The 27,056-nt window shown below is 33.0% G+C and overlaps 3 protein-coding genes across 3 annotated transcripts; all 3 read right to left on the bottom strand.

Moving 5' to 3' along the window:
* Positions 1-3,624: 3,624 nt before the first annotated feature.
* Positions 3,625-4,581, bottom strand: LOC121445135 (olfactory receptor 10AG1-like). Its single transcript, XM_041647143.1, has one exon. It carries the CDS (start codon positions 4,531-4,533, stop codon positions 3,625-3,627), a length of 909 nt encoding a protein of 302 aa, XP_041503077.1. The 5' UTR covers positions 4,534-4,581.
* Positions 4,582-15,177: 10,596 nt separating this feature from the next.
* Positions 15,178-16,122, bottom strand: LOC121445116 (olfactory receptor 10AG1-like). Its single transcript, XM_041647113.1, has one exon. It carries the CDS (start codon positions 16,120-16,122, stop codon positions 15,178-15,180), a length of 945 nt encoding a protein of 314 aa, XP_041503047.1.
* Positions 16,123-22,001: 5,879 nt separating this feature from the next.
* On the bottom strand, positions 22,002-22,970 carry LOC121445115 (olfactory receptor 10AG1-like). The gene has a single exon (XM_041647112.1). The coding sequence runs from the start codon at positions 22,968-22,970 to the stop codon at positions 22,002-22,004; it is 969 nt and encodes a 322-aa protein (XP_041503046.1).
* Positions 22,971-27,056: the final 4,086 nt, after the last annotated feature.

Raw genomic sequence — 27,056 nt, 5'->3', positions numbered from 1 at the left:
AAAATTTCATTGGCATTGAGGGTCAAAAGAAGCTAAAGGAAGGTGGGCATTTCTATATCTGAATGTAGATCTGCTATATAAAGGGTATCAACTGCAGATCATTGTGATAATCCCAAATCACTGAAATAGTCGCTGGTTATCCTTATCCTTTTAGTCTCATGAGTTTCATTATGTCCACTGTATTGTTTTAGTTTGTCAGGGTTCATGCATGCATTTCTTATTTTATCATAATTTGTCATTTTGTCTTTAGGCATGTATTATAATTTCACTTGGTGTCGTGTGTGTGTGTGTGTGTGTGTGTGTGTGTGTGTGTGTGTAGAGAAAGAGAGAGAAAAAAATGAAAGAGAGAGACAGGAACAGAAACAGAGAGGCAGAGAAAGAAAATGTAAATATGCATTTGGTCATACTTTCAGAAGATTCATGCATGAATACATTGAATAGCATTTTCACCTCCTCTTAGAGAAATCACTCACAACAAGATTTATTTTCAGCATTTGTTGATTAATATCTAAGCTAATCATTTTTAATTCAAAGAGAAAAGATAAAATCACAGCAAATAGGAGGCTGACCACTAGGAATATTTAAAGATTTATGTGTGGTTGGTGTCCCAAGATGTTAATCCTAAAAGATATATATATTAGCTAGAAAGCTTGTCTTAAATATGAAGATGACGGGAATGGAAAGTTATAATTTATTTTCCATTTTGAAGTTTTTCATATTAAATATTAATGGACTAAAAGCAATTATTAAGATGTGAAATGAATTAACTGAAAATTTCATGAATAGAAACTAGTGGGTAACAGTTCATATTATGAAGGTATGATGCTACAATCACATATGTATAACAGAAAATTTTCATTTTTCTACACACGATAAATTCATGAAAACATGTGATCAACCATTTATTTCAATATATGACTAATTGTAAACACAGTGATGTTAAAAATTATTCATTCAATTGAAGAGTAAGAAGTATTAGGTTTTCTTAGTTTGTTTAGCAGAATATTTCTCTCAGAAAACGCTTCCTTAAAAATAGCATAAATAGAGTACACTGCCTTGTTTTCTTTTAACTTCATGTGCTTCTTCTTACACTTTTATCCATCATTGCTTACTGTTTATGAAATATAATAAATATCTGCATTGAACTAAACTAGGTTTAGAGCTTTTTAAGGAAAAAGAAAACACCATAAACAGATTCCCTCTACATCTCTAGAATTCTTTTATTTTTATTTATTAAACGTCTCTGATTCTTCTTGAAAGGTTTTAGATGAAGGAGTTTTACTTTTACACTGTTTAAAGAACAAATAATTGTACTCACATTTATGAATTTCTACATTTAAAACTGTATAGAAAGGAAAAGAGAATGAAATTGTATGATTCAAGACATTATTACATTCTCCTTTTTTGTGTGTTTTTGATTCTTCTCTAACTCGAGGATTCATGTATGCCAAGCAATCTACCCCTGACATGTGTCCTTAATACAGTCTTGGCACGAATTTCTTCAAATGTTTCACCATGGCTACTTTTATGTTTCTCACAATTGGACAACATTATTGGGAACCTTTAAAAATGAGTATTTACAGTAAGAAGTAAAAAACCAATAGTCATTTCAGGTAATTCTAGGAATATTCAATTCATAAACTTTATCTTTATTTAACTGGCATTCTTTATGAAATACTGACTTCTGTTACTGTAGCTGTTGCTGTGGTATTAAAAGTAACATTTAATATCAATCAGAGTTCACCAACTAACTATTCTATTTCTCTGAAAAGGTATGTGAAAAATATTGAAGATGAGGAAGAAAAACATTATTTTTTTAAAGCCCAAAAGAAATATGTTAATTTTTACAGATTAATTTTTCATTAATATTATCTCTTAACAGTCAGGAACACTTTGGGTAACAGTAAGTTAGCGTTCTTACCTTTATTAATTAAAACTTCAGAAACTGATGAAGAAATTAGTTAAACTGTGCTTCTGGATTCTGTTTTTGTCAGAGATTGGTATATATTATGTTGGTGAAAAACACACTGCAGTTTCTCTGGGAAGAAATATCTTTCCCATGTTACTTTTTAATTGAACAAAACAAAATTTTTCTTGCTACTCAGGGAGTTTAAATATTAATAAGTTGATTAAATCAGGAAAAAAAATCCCATGGGCTTTAGAACTAGTCTTTCTGTTATGTGTACAGTTATTAAGAAACACAAAATCTGACAGAAGAAAGAATAATAAAGTGGTTAGCACAGTAATTAGAGTTTTTATACTTTTTAAGTATTTTGGATAAAACCTAATGACAGCTCAATATCAGTCTGAACACACTGAAACTGATAGAAGAGAAAGTGGGAAGTACTCTACAACATATAGGCACAGGAGACCACTTCCTAAATAAAACCCCAGCAACACAGACATTAAGGGCGACATTGAATAAATGGGACCTACTAAAACTGAGAAGCTTCTGTAAAGCAAAGGACACTGTCACTAAGACAAAAAGGCAACCCACTGACTGGGAGAAGATCTTCACCAACCCGCAACAGACAAAGGTCTGATCTCCAAAATATATAAAGAACTCAAGAAACTAGACTTTAAAATGCTAATTAACCCAATTAAAAAAATGGGGCACTGAACTGAACAGAGAATTATCAACAGAAGTTCAAATGGCCAAAAGACACTTAAGGGCATGCTAAGCCTCCTTAGTGATCAAGGAAATGCAAATCAAAACAAATTTGAGATACCATCTTACACCTGTCAGAATGGCTAAAATAAAAAACACCAATGATAGCCTTTGCTGGAGAGAATGTGGAGTAAGGGGTATATTCATCCATTGCTGGTGGGAATGCAAACTTGTGCAACCACTATGGAAAGCAGTGTGGCGGTTTCTCAGGAAACCTGATTACCTATTTTATTCCTATGTTCATGCAAACAGTGACTTCTTTTGGCATAATTTATTATTCTCTGGAACCCTACCATGGGTATTTTCCTTTGTTAGAAAGGTATCCACTTTTAGAAAAACTACTTCCTAATGATGAAATATTGTTAGTAATTTTGAACATTGCATAGACTGTAAATAACTGTATGGAAAACAAAGGAAAAGTAGTTTTATTTTTATTATTATATCATATATCACATCCTTATCACAGTTTATCCTCCCTTCCAGTCTTCCCACTCTCTTCCACACTTCTCTCACCCAGATTCACCCTTCAACCTTTTCCACTCAGAAAAGAGAAGGCCTCCTGTGTCTATAAAATGTAACACTGCATAAAGAGCTACAATGAGACTAGCCACATACCCTTTTGTCAAGACCGGATGTAGAAAACTAGTAGAGAAAAAAGGTCCCAAAAATAGGAAAAAAGAGTCAGAAGAACACAAGGACAGAGATTTTACTGGTGATGTTTTGCAGTAGGCAAAGCACAATCATCTCTAGTTGTCTTACAAGCTTCTGTACATCCATATAAAGCAAGGAGAAACACTGATGTTTAACATCAGAAGATGGCTAAAGAGCTTGCACATCAGTATGAAACATAGAGTTGATTTAGAGTAAACCATTTCATTAATTTGTTTACAAAATGAAATTATGCTCTAATTAAATGTATAAAATATATAAAAATATTTTAACGGACATTATTTTTCTCACACTGCTACCAATCTGGAAAATAATTTTCTCAGTGCCCCTGTGACATCTTTGTTCCTCAGGCTGTATATTAGGGGATTAAACATTGGAGTCAAAATGGTGTAAAACAGAGAAAGGAGTTTGTCTGTCCCCTCATTCTTATTAGACTTAAGTTTTAAATAGGTGATGCTAGCTGATCCATAGAATAAAAACACAACTATAAGGTGGGAAGAGCATGTGGAAAAGGCTTTGGTCCTTCCTGTGTTTGATGACAATTTCAGAATGGTTGAGATGATCCTGCTGTAAGATGCAAGGATCAACATGAAGGGAACAGTGACAATCAAGACAGCAAATATAAAGACCACAATCTCATTCACAAAGATGTTTCCACATGCCAATTTGAGCAAGGGAGGTATGTCACAAAAGAAGTGATTGATTTGGTTAGATTCACAGAAGGGAAGAGACAGAATCTGATATGTCTGCCCCACCTGAATGGGAATCCCAATGATCCAGGAACCAACCACTAGTTGGGTACACACCTTGTGGCTCATGACAACAGGATAGTGTAGAGGGTTGCAAATGGCCACATAACGATCATAGGCCATCACAGCCAGGAGGAAGCACTCTGTGGCCCCCAGTATAAGGAATAGGCACATTTGTGTAGCACAGGCAAAAAAAGAAATATTTCCTCTCATTGTAAAAAGATCCATAAGCATCCTAGGAAGAGTGACAGATACATAACAGATTTCCAGGAAAGAAAAATTGCTGATGAAAAAATACATGGGGGTTTGCAGAGTGGACTCAACCCTTGTGATTAGAATGATGATTCCATTTCCCAACAGAATAATTATGTAGATGGATAGGAAGATTCCAAAGAGAAACCAGTGCAATTTGGGAATATCAGAAAATCCCAAGAGAACAAATTCCATAGGTAGAGTAAGATTTGTTTCGATGATTTTTAGTTTGTTTGCTCTTTGTAGGTTCCCCAGGTTGAATTTCATTTTCCTCTTTTCAAATAAGAAGGAATTTATGTTTTGGTCTTTATAACTTCTATTTTTCTGAATCTTGCAGTTGGAGTTTCTGTGCTCTGAAAATAGAAGGAATGAATCAAAATGTAACCAGTTTTATCAATAAGGTCTTCTGAATGTATTTGTCACGTTAGCTATATACTCTAATTATACCAATGAAATCCATGCAGACGTATGATATTATTCACTTGCCATAGCACAAAGATAATACGCACATACTTGATCTTCATGTTACACTATAGGGACATTTCTCTATCTTCCCTTGGTATATCATAGCCTCAGAATTTGTTTAAGCTAGTTCCTGACTTTTAAAAACTTTAAAACTTTCAGAATATTATTTATCTTTGAATTTTAAAAGTAACTTTGACATCTTTGAGACTTTATTATTATTAACTTCACTCATGAATTTTTAATCTTGCATGTAGTCTAAGCTAAACAGAGCTGAAGGTTTTGCCTCATTTGCCAATGACCGGATGAGAATTTCCAGTTACTTTTCCTGTGAATGGAATTACTATTTCTCTTTAGATGTATAAAACATTGAGGCTGATATTCCTTTAAACAAACTTTTTCTTTCACTTGTAGTGTAGAAAATGACTGACTATTGTTACTTTGTTATGATAATACGTATTTTAATAACAAATAAAATGTATTAAATAAAAATATTTATCTTTATGCTTTTATTAAATAATATCCAGCTTTCAGCAATGACAATGTGTTAACAATTATTTCAAAAGCAGGCTAAAAAGTGGGGTATTATGTAGGAAAGAGAAAGAATAAACATTTTAATCTCAAATAAACAAATAATGATTTATTATTTGGTATACCTTTGGCACATAGACAAAGATCTGGCAGCCTGATCCACAGACACTTGCTCAGCTGTGTTTATTGTCACTTTATTTACAATAGCCAGAAGATGGAAAATAAAACTGTTTTCCTCAATGATAAATTAATGAAGAAATTTGGCATGTGTACACTTTGAAGTTATATTGTGCTATAAAGAAAAAAGTAATCATGAAGTTTTCTAGAAAATGGATGGAACTAGAAAATTGTACATTGTATAAGAGAATGCAGACCCAGAAAGATAAACACCGCATGAAGCCTATTATTTTAAGTTTGAATTAAAATTCCTTTTAACTTCTCATATTTGATATATTTAAATTCCCTTCATATTATGCAAATATTAAGAATTACTTAATTTTAGATTGTCTATTTATAATTTTTATTATGTCTGTCTCTTTCCCCCCTTCATGTCCCCCTCCTCACCACCTCTCTCTCCTATCCCTTTCTCATTCAGTCCCTCTCTATCTCCTTGTCTCTCCATCTTTCTCTACCTCTCTTTTTGTATTTGTAGCCTCAGGAGGGTTTTGTACAAATTCCACAGCCCACAAGCAGAGGTCATAGGATTTCTTTTGGTATTTGATTTTTTTCTTGCATGTGTAACCAAGGAATTGAATTGAAGCAGCTACTTCCCTTATTATTGAGCTATTTAACCAAACTTCAACTCTGACTGTTCTTTACATAACCATGCTATTCTGTGTATTCATTTCTCCAATCCATTGTTTCTAATACTATGTTCTAGCTCAGGGTCCTATGAAAGCCAAGCTTAAATGCCTTCAACTATTTTCTTTTATTTTTGACATGATGAAATACATATTTAGAAACCCTTTAAATATGGAAAACTTAGGGCATTTACAGATTTCATGGAAGTCACTTGTCGCTTGTGAGAATTATCACGAATTGCATTCATAAAAATGGGTCAAATGGTTTATTATTTATATTTCATCATTTCATGTAATAAAAATAAGTTGTTTATGTCCCCAATGTTTATTGTACAGGAAAATAATGAGAATCAAAATGTTGGTGAAAAACAAGTCGTCGTAATGCCCATCCATAATCCAAGTTCTTAGGGTTTGAAGGCGAGGGGATTGGTGTGAGATCAAGGCAATCCTGGTTTGAAGGCGAGGGGATTGGTGTGAGATCAAGGCAATCCTGGCTGTAAAAGTAAAATGTCTCATAAAACAAAACATTCTCCCAATAGCAGATGCTGTTAGTTAAACAATCATGTTGGTTTTTGAAAATTTTAGAGACTTTTCTTTTTGTCATATTTTCAAAATTTTCTTTTATAATTTCTTAATTCTTTTTGTCTATTCATTTTATTTGGTGTCTATTTGTTAATGAAAGGACTTCAGCAGATTTTATGGAGGAAGTAAGGCTTGAAAATAGGCCAATGCTATCGTACTAGCAGATGTTGTGTCCTAATCCAAGAAAAGAAAAATTAGATGCATATATAAAAATGTGCCCTTTATGGTAGAAAACATACAGAGATAGTTACTGGAAAGTACCACAGCCTATTTCTCTGAAGTCAAATATTTAACAGTATTCAGAAAAAACAAAACCCTAATCTAGTTATCAATCATGTTGTCTAGATTCTGGAAAACCCCTTCTAGTCTGTGTTCATGTCAGTTCTGCACGCCACACAATGTAACATGATCCATTGTATTACAAATACATACAAGATTCTTCTCTACTATTTCATCCGATATGATTTCAAAGTAAAGTAATGGTACACCTTATCACTAGAGTTGGGTACTTCATGTGAATCAAGATATCAAAATATCATACTAATTTTTACTGATTAGATTAAAATACGTGGTATTGCATAAAATATACAATTGCTTTTTATTCTTTATTTATTTGAGTAAAATTCTGTATATTTTCCTTTTATCTAAATTTATTTCATGAAAATTAAAACAACTTTTACCATATTAAGCACATTTAGTCACATACTACATACAAATTCTGTCAGGATTTTTATTGGGAGTCATATGTCCAATATAAAGACACGAATCTTTACAATCAAATCAGCTACTGTTCAGCAATCATGACACTTGTAATGTAGAAGAAAGAATTGCTGCTTGTTTTTCCATCTGCCAGGAGAATCTTTAATACAGGGAAAGTGTTTCTAGGAAAGCTGTTACCATAGTAGATTTCCCTTTATTAGCAACACAACACACTGTACTTTCATTATAATCAAAACAACACTCTTTCATTATCCTCCTTAATATTTTTTCATAATGATAGATAAATGTAAAAAAATAAATTTTCAGTGGGTTACAATATTATTTTATCAATTAAATTATTCAGTAAAAAATTACAGGATTACCAAGCAATAAAACTTTAAGTTCAATATATTAAAATTCATTATTTAAGATGATTAACATGAATTATTAAATCATGATTCTCAAACTCATATTGCAGAGAGAAATGAGAACATATTATCAGGTTACCTTTTTGGTTTTGTTAAAGTTGTTCTTTTTCATGGAAATACTTTGTTTTTAATATATATAAACAGGAGCTTTAACACATTGAAATCAGAGCCTTAGTTGTCTTCTAAACACCCTATGTCATTTATAGGGAAAATACTTCTTTCCAGTGGGGATAACTATTCTCAATTGTCACACCTAAATTAATACCTAGGTGCCCAAGTTTGCAATTAATTTGGCAAGTGTCCACATTACAAATTACTATTGTGTATCACACACTAGACTTTTTTGTAACATCTCCACAGAATTCTTCCCCAAACACATTCAAATTATTCACTAAAAAAAAAATATTCACTAACCCCAGAAGAATAAATATTACAGCTTTTATATTATCTATGAAATTTGAGCATTCACATTGTTTATCTGTTTGATTTCTTAGCTGTGTTATGTTGTTTGTTTTCATTCCCATGGGAAGAATTACACTATCCAGAGGAATGAAGATGAACCACCCTCCCATCACATTGTTATGCTCTAGCAATCTAACAGATACTCCAGAAACAAATCCTTCTGAAGCCACAAAATCAATGCCATGAACAACTGAAGAGGATTTGAATTGTGGAAGAAGAAGGCATTTAGCACATTCTGCTACCAAATGTTAATATTTTAAAACTCTCATGCTTCATTTATTCTAAACCGCTTTATACCTTGTCCTAAATATTTCTCAATTTAAAAAATGTAATTCATTTAATGGCTGGAATACTTTTCATTTTTTATTGTTTTTTTTTAATTTTTAAAACATGAATACTGCTCATATTTGCAATTTCAATATTAACACAGATAAATTGAATACCTTCATTTTTATACTAAATTAACAGATCAAGAGACAGTCTGTATTTCATTAAATTCATCTCATATATATTACATGCACACAGTCAAAAAGATTGATTACGGCTGAGAATCATAAAGTTGGCCTGGCCTACCCGATATGAGAGGCGCAAGTCATAGGATTTTAAGAATCCAGTCTATGGCTTCTGGGGCACTATGAGTTTTCCACTTCCTGAGAAGGCAAGGAACTCCCTTCTCAGTACAGTGAAGTACTCAACATTTCCTTCTATTTTTCTTTAGAAATGAAGAAATCTTGGATGCATGATAAGAAAATTGGTCTTAGACATTAATCATGAGTACCATACATACCTTGTAAAATTCATTGTATCCAGGTTATTGATGCTAGCAATTACTATATTCTGTTTCAGATAAGGATGTAAAAAGTATGATTGCTCTCAATAAAAATGTAAAGTCTCAGTCTTGCTATGTCCCCTCCAACACAGCTGTGGTTTAATTTATCTCCAGCAGTATCCTTAACCTTGGCCTAGTAAGAAAACAAACACAAGTGCTTGTAATTAACATTAGTTCATGATGGAAGTATACTTGCTTCAATGTAATGAGCCCTTTCTGAAATATTTACCAAGTGCCTATACCTTGTAATTTTTTCCATGTCTTCTTGAATTTCAAGAAAAAAACAGCTTAGTACTCCTATGTAGTAGCATTTCGAACTTGAGAAATATCACTAACCTAAACTTGTGTGACAACCATTAATAACATTTCTCCTGGGATTCTCTTACTAAGTACTGGAGGTAAACCACACCATGTCACTAGAAATGAAGGTCTAAATCACTATCGATCTCTGTCATGAAGATTTCGTCTAATGTGTTCTAAGTAAAACACCTGCCAGCAAAATTACTGGCAATCAGATATTTCAATCCTACATCATCAGAAGAGAAGTCAAGAACAATGGCACTGAGTTTTGATCCTACTGCACGTTCTGGCTTTGTGGGAGCCTAGGCTGTTTGGATGTTCACCTTACTAGACCTGGGAGAAGGTGGGAGGTCTTTGGACTTCCCACAGGGCAGGAACCCAGTCTGTTCTTGGGGCTGATGAAAGAGGGAGAGTTGATTGGGGGAGGGGGAGGGATATGGGAGGCATTGGCGGGGACAAGACAGAAATCTTTAATAAATAAATAAAACAATCAACAAAACTAATGATGAAAAATGTACAGTACAATATATTCAACTGACATGCACAAGACCATGAGAAGATTTTCTACAAAGTTTTGTTTAGTGACTTTACAGATATAAAATTTTAAAAATTCTAAAACTTAGAAAATTCCAAATATCAAGTAAATAGGATATTAAAAATACACCAATAATGAGACAAATAAATCAATGCAGTTGTTAAACCTACCAACAATATTAAATTTAAAGACTCATCAGGTATACTACTATTTCAATGCACAAAAGATAATTAAGGAAATGTTCAACTTCCTTAGCTATCAGAAAAATGCAAATCAAAACAACTCTGAGACACCATCTTACACCTGTCTGAATGGCTAAGATCAAAAACACCAAAGCTTATGCTGGAGAAGATATGGAGTAAGGGGAACACTCATCCATTGCTGGTGGGAATGCAAACTTGTGCAACCACTTTAGAAATCAGTGTAGCGGTTTCTCAGAAAATTGAGAGTCAACCCACCTCAGGATCCAGCAATACCACTCTTGGGAATATACCCAAAAGATTCCCATCATACTACAAAAGTATCTGTTCAACTATGCTCATAGCAGCATTATTGATAATAGCCACAACCTACAAAAAACCAAATGTCCCTCAACTGAAGAATGGATAGAGAGTGTGTCACATTTACACATTAGAGTACTACTCAGTGGTAGAAAAACACTTGGCATCTTGAAGTTTGCATGGAAATGGATGGAATTAGAAAATACTATCCTGAGTGAGGCAATCCAGACCAACAAAATGAATATGGTATGTTCTCATAAGTGGATACTAGTTATGAACAAAGTAAATTGAGCCTATAGTTCATGATCTTAGAGAAGCTATAATAATAAGGTGAACCCAAAGAAAAACATATATAGACACACCTGGATATTGGAAACAGACAAGATCACCTGACAAAATTGGGAGCATGTGCATGGGAGGATAGGAGGAAGGGGAAAAAGTGAAGAGAAGGAGAGAAGGGGAAGATTGGAGGAGCACTTGAAGGAATAGGATAGTCAAGATGGAGGAAGGACAGATATGAGAGAAAGGAAAGAGATGACTTGATTGAGGAAGCCATACGGTTAGCAAGAAACCTGACTCTAGGAAACTTCCCAGGGATCCACAAGGATGACTCCAGCTAAGATCCAAGCACTAGAGCAGAGGGTGCCCGAACTGGTCTTGCCCTGTCATCAGACTGACAATTATCTTAAATATCACCATAGAACCTTCATCCAACAGCAGATAGAAACAGAGGCAGAGACCCACAGTGGAGCACTGGACTGAGCTCCCAAGGTCCAGTTGAAGAGTAGAAGGAATGAGAATATGAGCAAAGAGTTCAAGACCATCCACTGAAACAGCTTACCTGAGCTAATGGGAGCTCACCTCCTCCAGCTGGACTGGGAAGGGAAAATCATAGGACCAAACTAGTACATCTGAATGTGTTTGACAGTTGTTTGGCTTGGGCAGACTGAGGAGCCACTGGCAGTGGCATTGGGATTTATTTCTACTGCATGTACTGGCTTTTTGGGATCCTATTCTCTTTGAATGTATACAATGTGCAGCCTAGATTAGTAGGGAGGGCCTTGGACCTTCCACAAACCAAAGTGCCTACCCTCTCTTGGGATTAGAGGGGGGTTTGTGGGAGGGGGTGTAAGGAATGGGAGTAGGAGAGGGAGTGGGAATTTTGATTAATACTTTAAAAAACTATCTAATAAAACAATCTAATACTGTTACTACTCAGTGTTCTGTAAAGTTAATGATCAGAGTCACTTCCAAATTCACCCTGTGATGTTAGTATTACTGTGGTAATAAAACTTTGTTCTTCTTAAATATAAAATCAAGTGAAAACTATACATCAATTTACTTGAGAAGCATAGATGCAAAACTTCTCATAAAATAATTGAAATTTAACAACATAAATATCTTATATTTATAAACAAGTATCTTTTTTCATAATGGATGATCATGCCAGAAAATCATATAGGAAGTAATATGTATGTTTTCTGTTAAGAATTGTCTTTAAAATATTTCATGTCACATTTTAAAGTCCTAATTATATTGGTGGATCATACGAATACTTGCCATATTAGCAATTATTTTTGGAATGCTTTTAAATCTTTGAAGTTTGCATAACTTAAGTGTTTTGAGTCCTATTCAACTACAAAAGACTCATATTTTATAAGTTGACCAAATTATATCAATGCATATGCATACAATATCCTCCTTCCCAAGACTTTTCAATGGGGGTGTATATTCTAAGTAGCCTATGAAGATAGAACAAAACCTATAATTTTCCCCACCCTCTGCAGTATAGTAATAATGAGTTGTAAAACCTCCTAGAGAATATAAAATTAGAAATATATGGGACTTGTCAGGAAAGATTTGATATTTTTGAAGATGCAGTATTAATTACATATGGTGTAGGAGGTTCAGTACATAGTTTCATTGTAGTTAATCTATGTTAATGTGGCATCCATGAAATGGCATAGCATTTAGTCACATCTCTTTTTTTATTATTATTTTATTTTTTATTAATTTTTTTAATTAAAAATTTCTGCCTCCTTCCCACCTCCCTTTTCCTTCCCCCTCCCCCCACTCCCCATGCCCTACTTCCCTCCCCCCTCCCTCTCAAGTCCAAAGAGCATTCAGGGTTCCTTGCCCTGTGGGCAGTCCAAGGACCTACCCCCTCCATCCAGGTCTAGGAAGGTGAGCATCCAAACCGGCTAGGCTCCCACAAAGCCAGTTACATGCAGTGGGATCAAAACTCAGAGTCATTGTCCTTGGCTTCTCAGCAGCCCTCATTGTCCACCATATTCAGTGAGTCCGGTTTTATCCCATGCATTTTCATTCCCAGTCCAGCTGGCCTTGGTGATCTCTTAGTGGGTGGGTGCCCCCTTATGGTCTTGACTTCCTTGCTCATGTTCTCCCTCCTTCTCTTCCTCACTTGGACCTTGGGAGCTCAGTCCATTGTTCCATTGTGGGTCTCTGTCTCTATCTCCATCCATCGCAAGATGAAGATTCTATAGTGATATGCAAGATATTTGTTAGTACGGCTATAGGATCTGGGGGGTGGGGTGGGATGGGGGAAAGGGGAGATGGGGAGAGAAAAGTGAGAAGGGGAGGATAGGGAGAACTTGGGGGAATGGGATGGTTGGGATAAGGGAAGGTTGGATATGGGAGCAGGGAAGTATATATCTTAATTAAGGGGGCCATTTTAGGATTGGCAAGATCCTTGACTCTATAGGGGTTCCCAAGGGTTCAGATACATGTTCCCAACTAGGTCCTTGGGCAGCTGAGGAGAGAGAGCCTGAAATGGCCCTATCCTATAGCCATACTCACATCTCTTTTTTTGAAAGATGGCAATCTTCACACATTTAGAAATGTTTCTACTAAATGCTAAAACAGGATTAAAACTTTAAAACACAAATATTTGAAGAATTGATTTCTGATACTCCAACTAGTATAACCTGGGCCACCATGAGCAATGACACCTTATGAATTTATTGGGGTAAGTTGAGATTATATGGTCCATGGGGTACTACAATACTATCAGATACTAGACCTAAGAATGATTCCCAAGAACTTATAAGATCGAACAGACTAAGAAAGTGGTACTACTTCCACACCAGCACCCTATTAAAAATGACAAAAATTATTTCATTAAATAAAAAATATCTATACAGCAATGAAACAGTGAACTAAGGAGATATTTACAGAATATAAGATACCTTTGCTTGACAAGATATGGCATAGAATTAATGTCATATATATATATATATCAACAATTAAAGAGAAAATAATTTAAATTACACAAAATATGAACCATCTACTAAAATAGACATCTTACAAATTATGATAAGCAGATATTCACTGCACATAATGTAAAATGTTCTGCCTCTTGGGACATCAAGGAAAAGTGGACCAAACTACACTTAGATTGTATATTGACCCTGCAAATTTTAGTCATTAGGAAAATAAATAAAAGAACTGGAGCGGTAGTTTAGAAATAAAGAAAAATTAAAGTTCCAAAGGATATAACAGCCTTTTCTGTCTTCCTGTGGCCCTGTCCTCCTGTAATGGACAGAAACTCACACAGGTACACAGAAATGCAAATAAAGAGAAAATCAAAATAAAGGAAAGAAATACCAAAAATTTATGAAAGCAAGAGAAAAAAAAGAGAGGACTATTTATACTTTTGTAGAATGCTTAAGGGGTTAGCCTCTATGGAAAGGAGCATTAAAGATTTGGTTTTCAGACTAAACATAAGTCATCTGTATGGTCAAGCTATAGCACTTTAAGGTAATGAACTAATGATTCTATATCAACAGATCACATAGGTACTGGCACACTAATTTTCATTTAAGTGCTTATTAATGAAATATCACTACAGCCTCCTTTAGAGAAAATCTATACAACTGAAAACAAAATGATAAACTTAATTCTTTCTCAGAAATATATGAGTTTACTTATGCCATTAATGAAAGATTCCTTGTTTCTTGTTTTCTGTAATTTATGGGTTCTATATTGTATCTATAATGATGTGTATTATAACTCATGTATGTAATATACTATTGTTAAAAAGAAATAGAGAGAGAGGCCAAGAAGACAGGTGAGGAAGGACTTTAATAGGAGGCAACTACTGAAAGTATATTATGGATTTATATGAAAATACCTTTTATAAAATAGTAGCATATACAAATACAAGCAATACATACCATTTTGTGTGTGTAGGGATGTGAAGAAGAAAAATATATATTCCAAATACAGAGATCATCAGGACACATCTAAATCAAATTCTATAATATCTCCAATTCTACCTACTACTAGATTCAGAGAGAGCAGGAGTCAGTATCTGCAATTGGTTATGCATAATACCTAAAAACATGTGGTCATGCAGAGGGCCTCAGTTAAATTTCATGGTTCATGAAAGAAAACAATAAGACACACATGTGGGAAAGGATTTTGAGAAATTGAGTTTTGAGAGGAGTAAGGAATGTTCTTCACATATGTAGAAAAAGTCATAGAACAAATTTAATTAAAATGTTATGTTTCATAAAACATTGACAATATAACAATTTGGTTAGTGCATTTTTTGCAAATAATGTTATACTAACTTTCAAAAGTAACAAAGAGCAGTCAAAACAGTAATTAACATCCCAAAGTTTAAATAAAGATGTAACAGTCTATGTGAGAACTGTGGTTGCATTCAAACACTGTACATAAGTCCATTGCACTATGCTCTAAGCAATAATCTTTTCAGAGCTGCAATCACTTCTTTGTTCCTAAGGCTGTATATCATGGGGTTGAACATGGGGGTCACAACCGTGTAAAAAAGAGAGAGGAGTTTGTCACTTAATGCAGAATGTGATGACTTTGGCATTAAGTAGGTAATAGATGCAGAGACATAAAACAAAAGCACCACCACCAGATGTGAGGAACATGTGAAGAAGGCTTTTGCCCGTCCTTCAGCAGTTGGCAACCTAAGGATGGTTGCAATAATTTTGCTGTATGATGTTAATATTAATAAAAAAGGGATTGTAGCTAGCAAGATAACCACTGCATAGGCGTATAACTTGTTAACAGAAGTATCTCCACAGGCCAGCTTAAGTACAGGGGGTATGTCACAGAAGAAGTGATCTATCCGGTTAGCATTGCAGAAATGTAGAGAGAATATCTGACAGGTTTGCCCTAGCTGGAAAGGCATGCCACCAAGCCAGGAGCCCACTGCCAGCTGTGTGCATTTTGTCTGGTTCATGACCAGAGGATAGTGCAGAGGGTTGCAGATGGCCACATAGCGGTCATAGGACATCACAGCCAGGAGAATACCGTCCGTAGCTGCCAGCATTAGGAAGAAACACATTTGTGTGGCACAGGCCAGAAGAGAAATGCTTCTGTCCTGGGTCCGAATGCTGTACAGAATCCTAGGGAGAGTGACTGAAACATAACAGATTTCCAGAAAAGAGAAATTTGACAGGAAAAAATACATGGGATTGTGTAGTGCAGGATCGATTCTTGTTATCACAATTATGAAGCTATTTCCAAATAGGATAATTACATACATTATAGAGAACATTCCAAATAGAAAGCCCTGGAGGTTGGGAATGTCAGAGAATCCGAGGAGGAGAAACTGTGTCACTGTGGAAGTATTGTCCTCTTCCATGATGTTTGTGTGTATCATCTGTGAGGATGATCCAACAAGAAGGACACCTCCTTATTCTCAGCTTTGAATCTTATTTGCATATTTTAAGTTCTGCTTACAAATATGTATATTTATACCTTATTAAATCAGAAATTGCAATGACATATACTCTTTGTTATTAAATGTACCTTTGAGGTAAATGGTGCTGCACTCTCAGCTCTCTACTAGATATATAATACATATTCTTTTTAGTGGCACAATAACTCATAATATTTTAAATGTTTATCTAAATATGCAATTGACAAATTCTGAATTAATTATTTCATTTCTAGTTGTCTCCTTAATATTCTTCCAAAATTGCTTTTTATTATTTTTACAAATCATTTTCATTTCAATTAAATATCCTTTATATACTTAAAATTATGAACAGAAAAATTTATTCATCTTTTCATGTGATTTTCTAAATCCCCTTTATCCCAATAATCCAAAATATATACAATTTCATTGCAAAGTACATAATAAATTGTACACATGATTTGATGAGATTCTCTTTTACATATAAAATTTTGGAAGTGTGGTGTAAAATCTATGCAATCATAATTTATGTTTTCTACATTGTTGAAATTATTGAATACTAAATGTAAATCAAAAGACACAGTAATCATAGATTTTTAAATGGTACTTACTCTGCAGTTTCATTTGTTTGTGATGCAACTGTCTCAGACATAGTTTCATGAATGCTAGGTGACCTCTCTCCCCCAAGGTATTCCTTCAACTCCTCTAGGCAAGTTATACACAAAAATTGCTAATAAATAAAAAAGCTTTTTCAAATCATTTAACATTTCTGTCCTTATCTTTCTCTCCATCTTATCTGTGTTATTTGCAATTCTCCATATTCTCAAGTTCATACTAAGAAAGAAATTTAGTAGAAATTTCAACCTAACTACAGGTATTGGTTTTTATTTAAATCCTCTATAAATATTAACTGTTATTGCTTTTGAAGCAATGATTTTCTTTGATACAGATGCTGTGGCATTAATTAAAACTTTTAATATACATTGCCTTGTGTTTAAATAATAAAATTTAGAAATTGAAAATAAAAGTAGAGGCTTTTCTGCTATTATTGTGAGGAGCTTGTGATTTTTGTCTTTAAGTTATTTATATGATAATATAAAATAATCTAAAAATTAAATATTATTTTAATATATATATAAATGTGCATTATTTTTGAAGAACTTTACTATGATAAAATTCTATTGAACCAAATAAACATATACAGTGATTCTATTAATATTTTTAGATTAATTACAAATAGATATTAACATTCTGTCTTCATGAGATGTTTTGAAATTGTAGCTTTCAAGGTAATATCAGTGATCTTCCTTTAATATTTTCATTCTATATTGTAGATAGGTGTATCTTTTGGATATATTCTCCCTTGATGACTTATCATAAACACATTTAAGTATATACCTGACAGAAAATGGTAAACTAATACACCTTAGCAATACTGTGTTAATATTGATGACCATGATCCTTATTGTACCAATCTTCCATGTTAAACAATGCATATGATGCTTTCTCGAGTCATATTTCATCAATATGTCATCAATGGACAGAAAAACAGTGCAAAACCAAGCTGAAATGAAATGGTGTTTGAAACTAAACCAGAAATAAATCATTCAATTTTTCTATTAATTACTTTGTGTAGTTTTATTCAAATGCTGATAGTAAAATATCAAAATAAAAGTACAAAGGTTTTTCAGTCAATTGTAGTCTATGATCTTTGGAATTATGTAAGTTACAATTCTTACCTTGATTTATTGACATACAAGAACAAAATGATGAGGAAGTTTCTTTTTCTAAGCTCAAGAGTTTACCTTCATTTGCAACAGAGGTCAAACACTTCTGAAATATATTCTTCTGTCACAATACACTCTTCTACATAAAAAGGAATGTTTTCTACCCTGGGGACAACTCCTTTCCTTGGTAATTTCTAATTGTAAACAGAACCCTTCTTTAAAATGTCAGTCATGAATTTAGTAAAACAAGTACCACAAATTAAATTAAAATCATATATATATATAGTCAGTATTTGTTTCTGTTATTATTGGGAAACACTAGAAATGAAAATATGAGAAATTAGTAACTATACTTTTTGTAATGCTGAAGATTGAAGCTAAGGCCTCCTGATGGAAAATACACACTCAGCTACTGAATCACTTCTCAGCAGTTATTTATTAGGGTAACAGACCACTTGATTACAAAAACTGTTTTTGCTGTGATCAACCTGCATATGTGTTCTTAGTGCTGAAGTCTGTTGTTTCTGACACATTCATAAGTGTTTCTGCATTTTATATATTCAAGATATTTTACCATGACTAAAAGTATGTACTATCTTAGAATACACTGAAATGTACTTTTTCAGACCACAAATCTAATAACATTTTGACATCTTCAGTATGTCTTTCATTCAAAAATATAGTGCCAAGAATAGACACATTTAATTCTAATTGACAAAAATACACAAAAAATCAAAACTAAATAAATAAATACAGCTGCCCATGTTCCATTATTAACTATTTGAATCAGGAAATAGTATTTCAAGTAACAATAGCTCATCAAAATCTAGTTACAAATTTACAGCAACTGGGAGAAAAAAACTTCTGAATTTATTGTCTAGCTGAACTACCATGATGGGTAAGTATGAATTTAGCTGTCTCAACCATTTAGACATCTACCTTGTCACTTAATGAATTCTCCATCAATTATTGCCCTTTTTCATTCCCAATTCATAAAGAAAATTGAAAAAAACTCAAACACCCCATATAAACAGACATAAATTCACATTCACAAAATAAATGGAAGAAAATGTTAAATGACTGAGAATCTGTCATTAATTTACAGATGTTCAGATTAAGATAAGAGAAATTATGATTAAGAACTATTCAATTTCATCCTGTCTACATGTTGACATCCTTCCCAATGATGGAAGACTATGTGTTAATGGGCTAAATTTGACTTATACACTTTGCATTAATGTGTTTAAATCCTAGTTGTTATTAACATACTGGTATAGCTGAAAGTCGTTTTCTTTTTTCTTATATTTATGCAACTATGTAATTGGAATTAAGCAAATTTGACATGTCTTTTCTCCATTTATTATCTGAGTCAATCTTTGGTTGCATCCTTTTTTTTTAATTTGCATCTTTTGTCGAAAGGTAAACAGTAATTCGGACATTGATATGATAATTTTAGCTGAATCTGGCCTGCCAGCTTCTCTCCTGAGTTCTAATTTCAAGGATTCTAGAAAACACTATGCCAACTTTCAAAGGATAGAAACAATTAAGCAGTTCTAACCAGCTGCAACATCTATAAACCATAACAATTACCAGTATATCAAGATATGTACAAAGGTAAATTAAGTGGCATTCACAGATTAATGGGATACAATTGCTGATTAATCAGACTTGGGAGTTCTTTAATAGGAGAAGACTCATGTCTACTCCAGGAAACATGCCCAGCTTAGAAAAGAATCTACTATTACAACAATTCAGATTAGCATAATTTCTTTCTACATTCAAAATCTTATCTTATGCCCATTAGTAAGTACATGTACAAATCCTCATCAAAGGAGACTCTCTTTACTGCAAATGGAAACTACAAAAAACCGCAGAGATCAGAAATGGTGGAGATCTCAGACCCAAGAGATAATATATCCTGCATCTATGACTCTAAGAACTTCATGGAAAATGGTGCTAAGGGATAGTTAGAACCAGAATTATGAATAAGGTTGCTGCAAGACAATCTCTTCTAGAAATGGTTGCATAAACAAGAGCATAATAAAGGTAAAAGCAATGGACATGTTAACATGGGAAGAGGGAAATTTCCTAGGGTTCTAGTCTTAGGCAAAAAGAAAAAGAAGAACACAGGTAAATATTTTCTACTGGTAGAAGGAAAACTAGGCTTTCCTAGTGATTAGCCCCTTTTTGGTTGTTTTATTGTAGTGTGGTCAGCTTTACAATCACATATATACAAATAAATAAAAACACAGCATGCTGTATTTATATATAATTGTGCATTTGTGCACATTTGTATTTGCTTGTAGGCATGTACATGTGAATGTGTGTCTGTAAAACAATAATAATAAAAGAAAAAGTGCCAATCAATATACTAAGAGTGAAGTGCTTCATAGAGATTCAAAGGAGAATAATGGGATAAAACAGAAAGGAGAAAATGGAGGGCAGAAATGGATTTAATATTATTTCAATTATATTATTTAAATGAATACAATTGATAAATAAAATTTTAGGGCAGATAGGGACAATGGGGAAACTTGAGATATTGCTGGTATGTGTATAAACCTCAGTTTGAAAGATATTCCAAAACTAAAATGAGAACTGTTATGTGACCCAGATAAACTGCTATTCATTCAAACCAATTGAAGTCAACATGTCATAGAGATGTTTACAAATCAATTTCATCTATAGTCATTTTCATATTAAGGATTGCACCTTTAAAGTTAATGAGACATATTCAATGCAATTGGAAGTTAGCTTCCATTTATGTTTTAAAGGGTTAGAGTTTTAAAGGTTGTTGTTAAGATTCCAAGCTTAATACCTAGAGAAAAATTGAGTATAATAAGATGTGATATACTTGCAAATACTCAGGATTTCATTATGATATCAGGAATATTAAAAAATTTCATTTTCCATAGATAAAACTCCATATTAAACAGTAAAATACTAAAATATCTCATCTTTCATCACCATAATCAAAATATCCTACGTGAATAAACATTTTTTCATATTTATGTATGATATAGATTAAAAGATACTATGGTTAACAAATACATATAGGCAGTATGTAGATGCTCTTGTTTTGTTTGTTGGTTTTCAATGCTACAATAAAAAATGAAAGCAATAGCAAAATCAAAAACCAAAGATGACTGCTATGAAAACCTAGCACACTACCACTGAGCAATTTTACACATAATATTTACATAATATCTTGTTTAAAAAAACTTTAAGAACTTTAACTACAACCATTTATGAAAATATGATGTGAACAACAATTTGAATATAATAGAAATTTATAGATGAGGATGTATTTAAAAGTATATTTTATGACATAAACTATTTTATGATAGTTCAAAAGATTTTTAAAAGTATATTTATTGATATTATCATTGTTCAAGTCTCACTTAAGCCACTGTTTCTGGTATCACAGCTGGAATCCTTGTCTTCTGACTTTTATAATCCCCTTCTACTCTTTTGCCACATTTCCTGAGTCTTATATGCAGGAGATGAACTGAGGATGTATAATTTGGTGCTGGACTTTTCATAACCTATTGTTTTTGACGTTATATTCAGTTGTGGTTTTCTTTAATAGCCTGGTGTGGAAGGTTCTTCTGTCTATGTGTTTCTGTGTGAACATTTTAGGGCTAAGTGGTGGAGAACAAACAAGCATCCTCCTCCAGCAATAGCCTTCATTTGCAATAAAGAAATGATACTTGATGACCCTATCTGCCCTGAAATCATATATACACAAACAATACAGAAAAACTGAGAAAGTTGTCTTAATGTATTTGTTTATATCTATATAACTATCTATCATCTATCTATCAGTCATTTATATATTTATGTATCTTTATATTTATCGACTTATACATCATCTATCATTTAAATATCTATATATCTATAATCAGCTGTCTAATCACATACCAATAATAATCAAAGAAAAAGAGTTCATCATTTTGGAAAGGAGATGGTATAGGTAACATGGAATGATGTAATTATATTTTAATTAAATACATTAAATTTAAAAAGTAGATCACATTATAACATAAACACAGTGGACGTGTAAAAGGAATCTAAACACTTGGAATATTTTTGATAAGGGTTGAGGAAGCTGTTCATTCACTTGTATATAACTCTGTCGCTCTTCATTTTAAGTAAAACTCTTCTCAGAGCTGCAATCACATCCTTGTTCCTAAGGCTGTATATTAGGGGGTTGAACATGGGAGTCACTGTTGTGTAGATGAGAGAGAGTAGCTCATCAGTTCCTGCAGAATTAGTGGATTTTGGCCTAAAGTAGTTAATGGTTCCTGATCCAAAAAACAAAACAACTACCACCAAATGGGAAGAACACGAGGAGAAGGCTTTTATTTGTCCTGTGGCTGTTGGCAACTTCACAATGGTGGCAATGATTTTGCTATAAGATCCAAGTATCATCATAAAAGGGAAGGCAACAAACATCATAAACACTACATAGACAGCCGTCTTACACATTGAATTATCCCCACAGGCCAGCTTGAGAACTGGTGGAATATCACAAAAGAAGTGGTCTATTCTATTAGAATAACAGAAACGTTGAGAGAATATTCCACAAGTTTGTCCTATCTGAATTGGGATGCCTCCAAGCCAAGAGCCAATGGCCATCTGAGTACACTTTGTTGGGTTCATGACCAGCGGATAGTGCAGAGGATTGCAGATGGCCACATAACGGTCATAGGACATCACAGCCAGTAGGAAACACTCAGTAGCTGCCAGAATTGTGAAGAAAAACATTTGGACGGCACAGGCCAGAAGACAAATTCTTCTATCTTGAGTCCAAAGATTGTACAGAATCCTAGGAAGAGTGACAGATACATAACAGGTTTCCAGAAATGAAAAATTGGCCAGAAAAAAGTACATGGGCTTTTGTAGTGCAGGATCAATTCTGGCTATGACAATTATTAAGCTATTTCCTATTATGATAATCATGTACATTATGGAGAACATCCAAAACAGAAATCCTTGTAGGTTGGGAAGCTCAGAAAATCCCAGAAAGAGAAACTGTGTCACTGTAGTGGAATTATCCTCTGGCTTGTTGTCTGTGTCTTCCATCTGCGGAGATAATTCAAGTAAAAGTGAAATGATTTCCTCGTGATTGTCTACTTTTTTTTTATATTTTTGAGACAGGGTTTCTCTGTGTTTCTTTGGAGCCTATCTTAAAATAGCTCTTCTAGACCAGTCTGGCCTCAAATTCACAGAGTTCTGTACAATGAAAATAGTATAATACTCAAACTCTTAAATGTGCTCATTATGATATTTCTTTTCCTTTTTAATATCCTGGCAAGATGTCAATATATGCTCTAGTTAATAATAATAAGATATGCCATTATTACTCAGTAGCAGAACTCCAAATTGATCCTCCTTTATGCAACAATTCTATTCCTTCCATTTGTATTTTTATTCTTGCCTAATATTTTATCTTATATGTGTAATTTTCACACTTAATGTTTTACAGTTTAATAAAGATTCATTTTGCCATGTTAAATTATTGTTTTACATATGTTTTATTATGTTTTTCATTTTGCCCACACCCTCCAGATCCTTTCCACATCCCTACTCTGCAACTCTTTGTTCTTTCTCTCTGTTACTCTTTCTCTCCAAACAAACAAAAAAAGACAATAATTTTCAAGAAAAACAAAAGACCATCAAAACTAAAACTAAAAAAAAAATAACACAAAGTTTATGCTGTCTCTTCCAAGTCCTCCTGAGCAAGATGTGCTGTTTGTACATCCAGAGACACTTTATTAGAGAACACATGTTTTCCATTTCCCAGCAGGTATCAATTGCAAATAGTTTTTAGGTTAGGAGTGGGAATTAATATTCTCTTCTGCCTCTAAGTGCTGGGATTTTATCTTGTGTGAACCTCAGCTGCTCTAAATATTCTTTAAAGATTTTTAAAAGAACTTAGGCAAGAATATATTTATTATCTAAAACTGATTTTCTCAAACATTCTTAACTTCTTTATTCTGGCACAAAACCTTTCATTGTTAAATAATTATTAACAAACTACCATGCATAGTGAGGTGCTACTAATATGTAATGCTATGCTTATCTTTAATTTTAAAGTCCATTAAAATTGACATTCAACACTTTAATTCAGATTTTAAGAAAATTTAAGTTGGATAATCTAATTTTCAGGATCTTCTTTATATCTTCTTGTATAGATTAATTCAGGAGGTAGAAAAATTGTCACTGACATTGATGGCCAAAGAGAGAGCTAAGAAGGGTGTGCACTTCTACACTCTGAAAGTAGAGATGTTGCAGAAAGGTTATCTACTGCACTTTTCTTTGAGCTGTTGCCAAATCTTTGAAATCTTCACTATTGTCCTTAATATTTTGCTCTCCTTCGTTTCATTCTGTCTTCTGTATTGTATTAGTCCAAGGTTCACTCACGCACTTATTATTAAGTTCTTATTTATCATAATCATCTCATTTTTGTCAAAAGGCAAATATTATAATTTCATCTGGTATAATATATACATGATATTCCATATATATATATATATATATATATATATATATTCCAAAATTTATATTCAGTCATATATTCAGTAGATTATTTCATTGGAATAGCTCTTATTTCATCTACTCTTACAGAAATAGCTCACAACATACATTTTAAGGATTCGTTGAGTAATTTCTAGATGAATCATTATTAACTCAAAAAGAAAGGTGAAATTCACAGCAAATAGAAGGCAGACCACTAGTTATATTCCAATACTTACATGTGTGTGGTTTTCCAAGATGTCAGTTCTAAAGCGTATGTATAAGCTAGAAAGCTTGTGTTAAATATGAAAAACTAACCTAATAATTTTCTGAGTATAGGAATGTAAAATTATAATTTATTTAATATTCTACAATTTCATATTGAATAGTAACTAAAAGCAATTATTAAAAGATGAGAATGAATTTACTGAAAATTTAAAGAACAGAAACAAGTAGAAAGTTCTCACATCTTGAAGGTGTGACTTACATTCACAAACGTACAACACAGAAGTTTCCATTTTTCTACACTAAGTAATAAAATTCCCGTGAAGATTTATTCAACCACCTAATTGAACATATACCTGATTGTAGAATACAATGTTAAAAAATTTCATCCATTTCGTTAAGGACTAGAAAGTATTGTCATTTCTGAGTTTGTTCAGACAATCGTTTTCCTCAACAACTGCTTCCATCAGATAACGCCACATATAAAATATCACGTTGTTCTTCCCACAGTGAGCCCCTTCTTACAGTTTTCGCCTCTCATTGCTCTTTAAGTGATAGAACACATCTCTACGTTGGACTCAACAAAGTTGTGAAGATATTCACAAGAAAAAATAGCCGGATGAACAAACCCACTTCCTCGACATCTCTAGAATTTTATTTCTTGCTTTATTAAATTTCTCTGATATTTTGCTTGGATTTAGGTGAGGAATTCTCACTTTTACACCTTAAAAGAACAAGTAATTTTACTCACCTTTATGAGTTTTAACATTTAAAACTACAAAAAAGAAAAAGTTAATGCAATTGTATGATTCAAGATGTTCTTAAATTCTCATATTTTTTATTTGTTTGTTGTTCTGTTCTAACTCAGGGATTCATGCATGTCAAACAACACTCTAACCTGACCTATTTCCTTAGTATAAATGTCTTCAAATGTACTGTAACATGTCTGCTATTATGTTTCTAACAATTTGAAAATATTTTTGGATACCATTAGAAGTGAGAAATTGCAGTAGGAAGGAGAAAATAAGTAGGCATCTCAGGTAGGTTTGGGCATATTGGATTCATGTACCTTACCTTAATTTCACTTGCAGCTTTTTGAAACACTGATTTCTGCTAATGTACCTATTGCTGTGATATTAACAGGAACACTTAAAATCAATTAGAGTACACCTAACACTTAATTTTATGAAAAAGTGTATGAATAAAATTGAAGATGGGAAATAAAAAAGTTCACCTCTTTAAAGCCCGAAGGAAATATGTTAATTTTTCTAGATTAATTCATCATGAACAGTTAGGAACATTTTGGGTAAGAGTAGGTTACCAAGAAACTTCAATCATATTCATCAACATTTTGATCATCTTCTATGCGGTTGGAAATCCAGATTTAATACAGATATGTTTAAACATATCTGTCCAAAAATAAAATGATGTGATACATATTAGCACATAAGATAACAATATCAATGATAACAATTTTCCTCATCCTCCTTTTACAAAATGTATTTTCATTTATGTAATTAATGTCAAATATTAAACAGCAAAAAGTCCATCTGAAGTAATGATAAGTCCTTGAATTCTATTCATTATTTTGTGTGATTCTACTAGAATGATGATATTAAAAAAATAAAAGCACAAGTAAATTTGACATTTGTCAAAAGTAGTTCAAGAGTATCATTTTGGACTTAAACATATAGCATTCTTACGTTTATTGATTGATAAATTTCATAACTGATGAAGAAATTAGTTGAACTGTGTTTAAGAATTTGTTTAGTGTTAGACTGGGCATCTTCTAGTATATATTCTATTGGAGGAAGACACACTAAAATTTCAGTGGGAGATCCTCACTGCTCTAGGGAAAAATTCCTTTCCCATGTTACTTTTTAACTGAATGAAACAAAATTCTTGCTACTCGGGGAGTTTAAAGTAATAATGAAATGAATAAATGAGGGGAATGATAGCCTTGGGCTATCGGTCCTATATACCCTTAACCTTAATGTTTTGTGTGCGGTTATTAAGAAATGCAAGTTCTGACAGCAGAAACATAATAAAGTGGTAACCATAATAATTAGAATTATTTTCCTCTTTTTGAAGTATTTTGAATATAACGGAAGAATTTTGCCACTTATCTAGTTTACATAGACACACACAAACACACACACATACACACACATATATGTACAAAAGACATATTTAAATAAGAAAAGTAAATCCTGTGTCCACATTTACTAATTTACTATATTTTGCTTAGACTCAAGAAATATATCTGAGGTGATTCATGCTTTGTCATCATTCACTGGAAAAGTATTTATCTCTGTTCATAGAATTATTCTATTGATTGTTAAAATGGATGGCTATATTTCAGTATTATTTATTTACATAACCATGATTTCCCACAATATGGATTACTTGTATACATACATAAAAGAT

Source organism: Microtus oregoni, unplaced genomic scaffold (genome assembly GCF_018167655.1).
Source record: "Microtus oregoni isolate MIOR12 unplaced genomic scaffold, Mior012 000160F_ref0000428, whole genome shotgun sequence".
NCBI lineage: Eukaryota > Metazoa > Chordata > Mammalia > Rodentia > Cricetidae > Microtus > Microtus oregoni.
The sequence above is the reverse complement of the archived record's forward strand: the minus strand, read 5'-3'. Positions and strand labels throughout refer to the sequence as shown.

Bases quoted from the DNA above. Each gene is read 5' to 3' on its own strand.
- LOC121445116 (XM_041647113.1), bottom strand. From the start codon at position 16,122: ATGATACACACAAACATCATGGAAGAGGACAATACTTCCACAGTGACA.
- LOC121445115 (XM_041647112.1), bottom strand. From the start codon at position 22,970: ATGGAAGACACAGACAACAAGCCAGAGGATAATTCCACTACAGTGACA.
- LOC121445135 (XM_041647143.1), bottom strand. From the start codon at position 4,533: ATGGAATTTGTTCTCTTGGGATTTTCTGATATTCCCAAATTGCACTGG.